The following is an 11,746-nucleotide window of genomic DNA, read 5'->3' as shown; positions in this document are numbered from 1 at the left end:
ACTTTCAAACCACCTCTCTGTCACATTAACACTCCTTTAAATATTATGCTACCATGTTTAGTATTAGTCTTCACGCATATGTATTTATTTAACTAGAATGCTTCTAAAGGTGTGTGTAACAATGTTCATGCCCATACCTACATTTGTAGTTAAAGGCATACTGTCACAGATTTAAGGACCTTATTTCTCTAAAAATGGATAATAAATAAAAATTACATTAATTGTTGGAAACCAAATCTAGCTATCATATCACCGTAACTGAACCATGATGGAGTGAAATCCATGTCAACCCTCTTGGCAATTTTAGTTTTTGAATTATGGACCATTGCCATAATTCAATTATTTTTACAAAATATTAATAAATGAAGTATGGTGGTTATGAAGATGGTTGAATAAAGTACATTTAGGGACAAATCAAAAATGTTATGTTCAGGTAATACTTTGTTAGACTTTTAAATAGGTCAGTGGTCTGTGACAGTATTCCTTTAAGGTCAAGCATGTAACATATATGCCCAAGACAGGTAATGGCTGGTTAACAAAACTTGGATCTACAATTTTGGAAGGAACAACATTTTCAGCCATAGTATATAGTCTATTTAAATCTTGAGTAGCTGCTAGGGATCTCTGACCACTTTCCACCAGACAGCACACCACATACCATATCCTTTGATATACCAGTCAGTGAAAACTGACTGAAATGAGAAATAACTCATTGCACTCACATAGAAGAACATGGCTAAAAATTCATTTTGTTTCCAATTTTAATCTGGAAGCAAATGATAAAAAACTGTGAAGCAATTTGAGAAATCTGTCTTGAAATTAAGACTCCTTATGAGACTCATAATGTAACCTTCTTAACAACAATGTGAAAGGTTTGAGATAAATGCCGATAAAGACTTCTAATTTTTTATTATCACTCTTGAAAATTAGGAATTCTGAATACTGTACATCAGGAATACTCTTACAAATAAGCTGGAAAGCAAAGGCTCTTGTTAAGATCATTATCAGGAAGCATATTGTACTTCTTGTTCAGCATTTTCAGCCTTGAAGAATCAATCCTATGTCCCATTAAAGGGACACACCCTAGTTACGGCTAGTTGTTAACCATTAAGGCGTTGTTTTTCGCTATTAAACCCATTTTTTCACAAATAAACTGCACTTTACTTACTGTTTATTATTTAGAATATACATTTCCATTCACCTGAAGTGCTTTTTGGTAATCCTGGTAATCCTGATGTTTGTAAAACCATGAAATGCATTTTTTGTATTTCTTAAAATATCGCGCGCACTTGAGAAAAAACCGTTAAGCAAGCGAGGCCCAATCTATTTTTAGAGGGAATCTTCCTGTGTAAACGTCACAGACATTGGTATACCACGTGACCGTTATCATTTTGGTTCGGTTTGTTTTCTCGTGTACAGTTTGTGCAATCAACATCCGATTTGTTGTCGTTTGCTTGTTGTTCATTTGTGAGATTTTTCTTCACAGTTCGTGAACATTTTCAGTAACAATAAAGTTCAGACAAGTAAGTGTCTCAATACAAAACATTACAAACCCTTAAAACCAATAATTTTGCTAAGTCTTACAATATCTGGAGAGGGGATACAACCAGGACAGAACAGTTGGAACATGTCCAGGAGAGGTGAAAGGAACGCACCCCAAGTCTGTAAAATTTGTTGTGACGTAGGCATTGTTGTGCTTTGAGCATTGTTCTGCTTTGAGCGACATCTACCGGTGACATCAGAATACTAACTTTCAAAATTATTTCAAGCAATTGGGACATGCGGATTCCCATGGTATTTATCGATATAAAACCTGCTTTTTCACTCCATTTGATAAAAACATGATCTAAGTGTGTTACAGGTTTGTAGATTAACCAAATTATCATTTATTTTCGCTGGATGGAACTAGGGTGTGCGGCTTTAACTCTACCATTAAGCTAAATTTCACTCCCTTATGGTAGAAAGTCATCTGAGTTTTCATATGACCCAAAGCCAAAAAAACAGAGAGAAAGGTTAGTAGGCCAATATAATCAAACTCTATAGTACCACTGCATAAGGGCAAGCAGACATGTCAAACAAAACTGATGAGAAAAAACAACAAACACCCCTCCACCCCTACCCCCTACCCCCTGAAAAACAAAAACCCAAACAGTTGGACTCCATAGTTAAAATGGTCAACTAAATTGGGAAATTAAGGTCTTTAGCAAAAGTTATTCCTTGTTAGTTGTTTCAGTTTTGCACCACAATAGACATAAACACACATTTGATCCATATATATATATATATATATATATATATACATAAGTACATGTTAATACTCCACATACACCTTATATTAACAGTAATACTATAATAGCTTTAAACTTTCACCTGAGCACCATTATTCCGGAGCAAGAGATATCAAAAAGAACACATTTCAAATTAAACAGTATTTAAAAATTAGACACCAAACCACATCTTGCTTAAAAAAAACACCTTATCAGGATACCTTAATTATCTGCATTAAAATTACTGAAAATAATTAAATATAATTTCATTACAACTTTTGTATGTTTAGTTTCTAAAAACAATTCCTGAAGTTTAATCTACCAACACACTCATAGTAAATATGTTTTTTATTACCTACATGTACATGTAGTATATGTAGTACTTAAATTACTATGTTACTCCCCCACTCCTAGTGGTTTAACAAAGTTCAACAGTTTTCGTTGCACTCACATTGTTCTACTGTCATGGCAGAAATGAAGACACTGAGATAGTTTATTACAATTAAATCATTAATTGTAGCAATAATAATAACAATTTAAAACACAAAAACAGTTAAATTACTCAAAATATACATTTTGGTTTATAAAACTAATGCCACACATAATATAATCTGAATGTCAAACATTATATATTAGATAAATTAAAAAAAAGAGAAGATATTCAAACATCTTAATTAAAATATATTCATTTGGAGAAACCACAAGCCGATAACAAGGTATCCTGAGGTTCTTTGATTAGTTCCTGTTTTTTGTAGAAACCCTTTAGGCCATAAAGCATTAACTAACTCCACAAAAACAAAAACTAACCGCCGTCAGCTGTAGTTGAACAAAATTAAAACAAAATTAAAACAATGACAACAATTAAATATTGTAATAATATTTACAAAATATCCAGTTTAATTTTTAAAAATTTAACACGTTTAGATGCCATAATCCTTTGATAATGTATTAGAAATAAAAACATCAAATTTGAAAGACTGAATAAAGTTTTGTCAAAAAACTGTCCTAATGAAACTGTATCTCTCTTTAGACTGAATTACCACATAAAGAGATATTTTCTCACCTTCTTTTTGAAATACAACTATAAAATCCAGAATATTATTTATTAAAATGAGAAAAATGCCTATGAAATCTTACAAACATAATGAACTAAAGTCCACTACCAAAGTAATTACATTTAGAATATCTTACTTAAAACTTTAACATGATGAACTAAAGTCCTCTGTCTTATTTACATGACTATTAAAGTAAATACATACAGAACATGTAAATCTAAACTCTTTACTAATTATTTGTTTTCAATGCAACATGTACCAATTTTATAACAAATAATTGTGACTGATGTGATCAATTTTAAAGGTAAAATTACCTCGAAGTATTCACGTTGTCTTTTGGCATCAACTGTATGATGGTGCCACGCTTGAAATATGACCCTGTCAACTGCAATGTTGTTAACATGCTCCAAAATCTGAAATGCCACTGAAAATAAAACAAACTGTTAACATGCAAAAAATAAAAGATGTATGATTTAATCAGACAAGAATATAAATCAATGACATATTCTTCAGACCGTATATGGAATATTCTACCATTTATTTCACTTCAACTTATTTTTGTGCTTATATCCAATTAAGGTTCAAGCACACTGTCCTGGGCACACACACCTCAGCTATCTGGGCTGTCTGTCCAGTACAGTGGGTAAGTTAGTTAGTGGTTACTGAGAGAGAAGAGGGTGTAGTAGCCTTACACCTACCCATTGAGCCCTTAAGAACTCACTCTGGGTTGGAGCTGGTACCGGGCTACGAACCCTGTACCTACCAGCCTGTAGTCCGATGGCTTAACCGCTTCGTCACTGAGGCCGGTTTTTATTCTACCATCTGTTGCCACAATAATACGGAAGTGAGTGACTCCCCACTGACTTATATCCAGCTAAGCTCAAGCACAAAATGTGGCTTCTTATTCTGCGGGATCTAGCTCATTCGGAAAAAGGAAATGTTTTATTTAACAACGCACTCAACACATTTTATTTACGATTATTTGGCATCGGCATTCGGAAGAGTGCTTGCCTGTAGTGCTTAGGTCATAAGATCAAAACCAACTCACTGGACTCATTCTCTGCTTGTTTGTTTTTTTACCCCCATCCCAACCAGTGCCACATGACTGGTATATCAAAGGCTATGGTATGTGCTGTCCTCTCTGTGTGGAAAGTGCATATAAAAGGTTCCGTGTTGCTAATTACGGAAAAGTATAGCAGGTTTTCTCTTCTAAGACTATGTGTCCAAATGTTTGACATCTAATAGCCAATGTGTTTTAATGGTGTTGTTAAACAAAACCAACGTTTAACTTATTCTGCCCGTTTAGGACCGATGTTAATGGTTACTGCAAGAGGCAATCACCTGCTGCCATATTATGGCTAATATTTGTTGCCGATACCAAAAAACCCTGTATGCAATCAATTTCTGGCCTATTTAAGGAAATTCTGGCACAAATTTCAGTTTGTAAACCCATTATTTTTTTAGTGTTCATTATTTGTTTTTAGAAAAAAGGAAAGAAGCTTTTTATTTAACAATGCACTCAACAGTTATGGTTATAGGTCATTGGATATATGGCGAAAGAACACCCGCTGCTGCCACATCATGGGCTACTCTTTTTGATTAATTAGCAGTGAGGGATCCCACAGACAAGACAGTACAAACCATGACCTTTGTTACACCAGCTGTGAGCAGGCTGGAATGAGTAATAGCCCAGTGGACATTTATGTTTTAGAACTCACTTGCTAATGACAAGATAATACTTAATTAACAAGGTAATGCTGTATGATTAGCAATGATTGTTATCAGGTTAACCGTATAATAACACTTTGACTTGTCAGACATGTTATAGGGTCACTCAAAGTATAGTTATATGATAAGTATTATTATCTTACTTGCTTGACGTCCTTTTCTGTATTTGATCCACTCCTGCAAAATAACAATAGAAAGATACACAAAATATATTTATATTACTATGGTCAACTCGTCATTTATAACAAATGGCTAATCGTATAAAGAGCAGGTCAACTTGCTCTAAAACCAACTTGCCACAACTTGCTCCTACGAACTTGCCCCAGTAGTAATAAGTTTGTTTTGTTTAATGACACCACTAGAGCACATTGATTTATTAATCATCAGCTATTGGATGTCAAACATAAGGTCATTCTGACACAGAAATAAAGAAGAAACCCACTACATGTTTTCATTAGTAGCAAAGGATCTTTTATATGCATCATCTCACAGACACGATAGTACATACCACGGCCTTTGATATATACCAATCGCGGTGTACTGGCTGGAATGAAAATATAGCCCAGTGGGCCCACTGACAGGGTTCGAACCTAGACCGACCGCGCATCAGGTGTGTGCTTTACCACTGGGCTACGTCCCGCCCCCGCCCCAATAGTAGGTCAACTCAGTCTGTCTAGTCAACTCACCCCACAAAAATTACCAACTGACCCCAGCTCCCTCCAGTGACTGGTCAACTCACCCTAATGATTAGGTCAACTCACCCTAATGGTTTTAGAAAATGTCAAAATGTATTGTGCTTTATCAAGTCATCACAAAAATATATTTAGATTTTACCTTCCATATGTGAACATGCATTCGTAACAATCTTTGGGCATGGTGTTCAGACGCAATGTTCATTTTCTCTTCTATCAAACTTTGCTTATGCTTCTGTAGTAAATGATACTGCATCCAAGCACTGACAATAAAAAACAAAATACATGTATTGCAAATGAAATAACTAAAAGAGAAATATTGTAAGCCCCCAACCCCCACTCCAATTTCGCTTTCAATGTCCTACCTACATGCAGCTTAATCTGGAAAGTATGGGTTTTTTTTTTTAAGATATATTTTTAAAAAGTACTCAATGAAGTACAAATGTGTAATACCGGTATTGACTGAAATGCGCTTTAAGATGTAGATCAGATTTAAAAAAAACATTACATGTAGATGAAATGCAATGTACTGGTAGTACTACATTAATAAATTTTAATGTTACTGTTCAATATTTAAATGTAATATTTTACAAGTAATGTAGGGAACAATAAAACAATAATTTTAGACTTGAATATCCATATATCAATCCAACCAAAATCAACCCATCCATTAATCCATCCAACCATACATCCACCCAACCAACCATCCATACATCCCAGGCATTCACCCACCCACCTGACCCACCCAAAACCCACCCACACCCACATGCACAAACCCAAATCCATCTATCCATTATATGCCGGATTAAAAAATACTCACTTAAAACATAATTCTTGAATTTTGTTGTTATAATGCCCATAAGCTTTAGCATACATTTCTGGAGTTGGCTGAAAAGAGATGCAAAATAATAATATAATAAATGTATTGTTTTTCTATATCTGTATTCATCTGTCTTGATCCCTCCCCCTCTCTCTCTACCCCTCTTTCTCTGCCTCTGTGTCTCTCCATAATCATATAAATATAATATCTTGTTTTTCAACAGGAATCAAGGAAACAAACTCCTTTTATTCCTATAAATGAAAATTTAAATTTAAATCCAATTAGATGCCTTTAACATCAGTCTTAAAAAAACACACATGCATCTAGTCCAACACTGAAGATCTATTAGAAAAGATTCCCATGTACAGTTAGTAATGATATAATATATGAGCATGAAAATCTAATGTAATTAATCACTTAGCACATTGTCCCCCCCCCCCAAAAAAAAAACCCAAACAAACCCAAATGGATTTAGGTAGCTTTTAATTAAGAAAAAAGAAAGAAAAAAAGAAAGAAAAGATACCTGCATAAACATATACATAAAAGCTAAAAGCTACTTACTAAAAGGTATTCATCAAAATTGAAGAGAATATCAAGGTTGCTCTCTGTAAATATTCTCACTTTGGGTTTATGACTCTCATCCACAAACATATCCCTGTTAAAAGAAAAAACAAAAAACAAGCTAATTTAATTATAAAATTAAAATCTTGGTGTATACATGTTTCCATGTGACATGAGAAAAATGGGCATAAAGGGATGAGTAGGTTGATGGATAGATGGATGGATGGATGGATGGATGGATGGATGGATGGATGGATGGATGGATGGATGGATGGATGGATGGATGGATGGATGGATGGATGGGCAGAAAACACACAGGTCTAAATAAAACAGATGGCTGGACAAATAAGCATTAATGATATATGTCCCATGCACCATTCATATACCATTAATATAAATTAAAGTTAATAATTATAAAGGCTGTACAATAATTTGTTCATCTTGACTGACCAGGGCCAGGACGTAGCCCAGTGGTAAAGCATCTGCTTGATGCATGGTCGGTCTAGGATTGATCCCTGTCTGTGGGCCCATTGGGCTATTTCTCATTACAGCCAGTTCACCACGACTGGTATGTACTATCCTGTCTGTGAAATGATGCATATAAAAGATCCCTTGCTACTAATGGAAAAATGTAGCAAGTTCCTTTCTAAGACTATATGTCAAAATTACAAAATGTTTGACATCCAATAGCCAATGATCAATAAATAAATGTGCTCTAGTGGTATCATTAAACAAAAACAAACATATCATCTTGACTCACCAGTGTAGGTTTTCAAGGCCCTGTTCTTTTAACTGACGAAGCTTGTCCAGAATAAACTGGTGTGGATCTGCGGGGCACATCACTGCAATACCACTTAACAGAGCCTAGGAAAATATAATGTATGAATATCAGTTACTGAGCGGGAATTTAAAATAATATCAGGGCTTCTACAATGTTTATAAAATTCACTAGCCATGGGATCAGTGATTTAAAAAATTTACTAGCCACGATTAAAAATTCACTAGCCCTACTTTTCTTTAAGTTAATAAAGGTTTACTAAATAATAGTAATAATCAGATATACGCCTAAAGAGGGAGATAGAGCTTAAAAACACTAACATTGGGGTTTGGGGTTGGGGCAGGATATTCATATTTAAAAAATAGACTTAACTGCAACATTTGACCAAAAAAATTCACTAACCATCGGGCATGGCAATAGTAGTTATTTACTAGCCCAACATTGAATATCACTAGCCATGGGAGTGGGGCTACCATAATCTAGAAGCCCTGTAATATAATACACAACGATTACATAATGCAGAATTTGACCTTTTTTATATACAACTTCCCCACATGTAACATTTTGTAAGGGTGAGACCACACCCTCCTCTAAAATTATTTATTGTTTGGTAATACCGGCCCACCCTGCTTTTCATGTCATTATAACAAAATCTGACCAACACTATTGGATTTTTTGTTTGTATTTATGTTGGTCTGATATGTAATAAATACCAGAAAGAAATTTTTTGTTAAAGAACTAAATAGCAATGACTCACAGCATTAGACTTTATAAATATTTTTTAAATGAGACAATTATTTTGAAAATGTTATATAACTCTTGACTGACACGTGCTCATAATGCATCCCAAGAAACCCCCTTCCAACAAGAACCTGTCTGCCTTATCAAAATTAGATTCAAATGTGATCATGCAGCAAAAAACTAAAATATCGTACCATCATACAATTTTGATCGACATGTTTTCGATACTTTCTTTGTAACTGCATGTATCGTGAGATTATGCGAGATATTATGTTACTGTCAGGCTGAACAGAAACAATGAAGTGTCTTTTTTCTCTCAATATTGAAAATGCTTCAAGTCAAGCTACAAACTTTATGTTTTAATTATAATACCATAAATATTGTGCATGTTATCAGTTTTTGTGAATGCAATATTTTGATACTAATGAAATGCCTTATGTAGTGAACTCCAGTTATCAGAAATACCTGCAAAGTTATCGTCTGCTATGCTGACATTAGACCTGTCAAAGTTAGATGATATGCCATGTGATCCTTACACTGAACAACAAAAATTATGGATGACTAGTTGGGTTACCTCTTATGTCATTCACAGAAAAGTTCTTTTCAGTAATATCTGGTGGGGACCTGTTTACATGTACATTTACTACAAATCAAGGTGGTTTGGTGGAGTTAGATTTTTTGAAAATATATAATTTTCTACCTCTGTTAGAGTATTTAAGATGACAATCCGAATTTTGGTTCCTTTGATATGTAGAACAAGAGGATTAGACATTAATCTATAACAAGAACATAATGCAATTATATTTTCAGTTAAAACTATTTATTGTTATGAAAATTAGTCGATATTTTTTACAAGTTTCAATCATTTTATGATTTCATTTTCAAAAGAAGATTTTGATGTAAATTATTGCACAGAGTGTAGGCCCTACATTACCATAACAAAGACAAAAATAGACAGGCAATGAAACTATCGAGAACATATGATGTTTGTCAAAATATAGCGGAAACACCTGGGCTGTGTTCAACCAGACCAAGCGGAAAACTGTCTGCTAGACTGGTTTAGGTGCCTCACGTTAAAACAAATGGCGGAAAGACTTCCGAACGTTCCACCATGCATGCTAATACTATCACTAACTTTAACCCTAAACCTAAGCCTGAATGAACTGAATGCTGGAACGTTCGGAAGTCTTGCCCTAATGTGACTTGAGATAGTTAAAGCATTATTGTATTTACGCAGTATTGTTTTTGTCATGTTTTAATTTTTTGCTTATTGTATCGAAAACACATGACGCCAGGATAACATTTTTATTAACATGGAATTTAAATATAAAATACAAACTTCATAAATATCTGGCAACTTATGCTGTTTGATGTATCTTCGGAGTTCCGCGCTAAGACCTTTCAGTGAGGCCGCCATTTCGAAATGTTAATGTTTAGGCTTGCTGAAAAAAAAACAACTTGAAAAACTTATTTTAACGCCATATTTGTTACAGCTAGCAACGCATTTATCGTTTATAGTTATCTCCCTTTAAATTGTGCACTCGGAACAACTCGGTCTATTCCACGAATGAACTCGAACGGTAAATTCCGTGTCTTAACTGTTTGCGAACAAAGTGATACGCTGATTCCTAAAACAAACATTTACCCTTTGCGCCAAAAGTTTTTTTAATAACCTACACACTAGCTGTTTCTATTTCTATGCCTTTCTGTTAATTTATATACTTACTCTGACAGATAATTAAGTTTTAAAAATTAATTTGATAACGCATCTACCAATATCTTGCCCCTGCATTTTATTAATTTATTTCATTTCAATATATCTAAATTTTCAACACGTTATTCCGGACTTAAATTCACCTGTCTGCATGGATTGTGCGTACATGTCACATTGCTTCAGGTTATGGCTAGCGGTTTATATTGAGATCTCGAGAGACGAGAGAGGTCGGTATGTCTTTTAGTGATCTAACTTACGGACTTGCTTAGTTTATAATACAAGTTTCTTTTAGCGTTTGACAATTTATTTATTTATTTATTTGTTCCTTCTAGACTGCCCAAATTACATGTTACGAAATGTTTTCACACAAACAGACCTTTCCTCATCCTCTACCTCAGTGTAAGCAGCATAGTTTTATGAATTATTATTAAACTATTTAAATTATATGTACAATATTATGTGTCATTATTCACTTAAAATCCATACATGACTGTATAAATGTTCTTATTTAAATATTCTCAGCCGAAAGTGTTTTAAAATGTGCCGTGTTCTTTGTATTATTCATATATAAAGAAATAAAGATTGATTGATTCATTAACCGTAATTTTCAAAATCAATATTGTTAGATATTCTGTTTGTATTTTTTTTTGGTTTGATAATAAATACTAAATAGAAAATCATCTGTTAAAGAACAAAATAGCAATGTTTGGCTATATATTTTACTAAATTATTATTATTATTATTATTTTTTTTTTTTTAAATGAGACAGTTGTTTTGAAAAACACCTTCTACCCCACCCATAACGTTTCGTAACGCATACTTGGTTGAATGAAATGGATGAATGGATGTTTAACAACACCCCAGAACAAAAACACACTTGTATCAGCTACTGAGTTTCAAAGGTAAATACGCACGCACGCACTCATGCACGAACGCACACATATACAAATATAAGAAAGTAAGAATTCAGAACATGTGCATTTGCATATAATAATTATATCATCATAATAATATTATATTTATTTATATTAAAAATAAAAATGATATAATTATTTAAAAACACAATATAAATAGGAGTGGAGGAAATGCAAATATGAAGGTAAGTATACCCCCCCCCCCCCCCCCCAGCTTTACGTAATTGTTAAACGACCTCTTATATTTTTTGGTTTGGTCAAATAAACATCAGAAAAGACAAATATTCTGAGTACACCAAACTACTAAGGTATATAGGTATGTATACGTATGTACGTAAATGCACACAGACAGACAATGCTGATGCACGCGCATGGTTCTTCCGCTCTCATTCACATAATTTAGCTTTTTGGGTTCCGAATTCATTTATAAACCTTTGGCTCTTTTATGTAAAATAATACGACTTGCAAACGGCTTG

General features: G+C 33.8%; 1 protein-coding gene across 5 annotated transcripts in view; it reads right to left on the bottom strand.

The window, feature by feature from the left end:
• LOC121368102 (dynein regulatory complex subunit 6-like) overlaps nt 1-10,129 on the bottom strand; it is a 36,672-nt gene extending 26,543 nt beyond the window's left edge. For 4 of the 5 annotated variants that reach the window (XM_041492666.1, XM_041492668.1, XM_041492669.1 and 1 more), the window contains exons 1-7: nt 9,982-10,129; nt 7,884-7,987; nt 7,124-7,217; nt 6,563-6,630; nt 5,885-6,005; nt 5,194-5,227; nt 3,637-3,746 (exon numbers count right to left, since the gene is read on the bottom strand). In XM_041492666.1, the coding sequence (XP_041348600.1) occupies nt 3,637-3,746; nt 5,194-5,227; nt 5,885-6,005; nt 6,563-6,630; nt 7,124-7,217; nt 7,884-7,987; nt 9,982-10,059 (609 nt within the window). In that variant the 5' untranslated portion in view covers nt 10,060-10,129. Of the gene's footprint in view, nt 1-3,074; nt 3,084-3,636; nt 3,747-5,193; nt 5,228-5,884; nt 6,006-6,562; nt 6,631-7,123; nt 7,218-7,883; nt 7,988-9,981 lie in introns of all 5 variants that reach the window. The other variant, XM_041492667.1, reaches the window with a different exon arrangement.
• Between the last annotated feature and the right edge of the window lie 1,617 nt (nt 10,130-11,746).

This window comes from Gigantopelta aegis, chromosome 3 (genome assembly GCF_016097555.1).
Source record: "Gigantopelta aegis isolate Gae_Host chromosome 3, Gae_host_genome, whole genome shotgun sequence".
In the NCBI taxonomy this organism is placed as follows: Eukaryota; Metazoa; Mollusca; class Gastropoda; order Neomphalida; family Peltospiridae; genus Gigantopelta; species Gigantopelta aegis.
The sequence above is the reverse complement of the archived record's forward strand: the minus strand, read 5'-3'. Positions and strand labels throughout refer to the sequence as shown.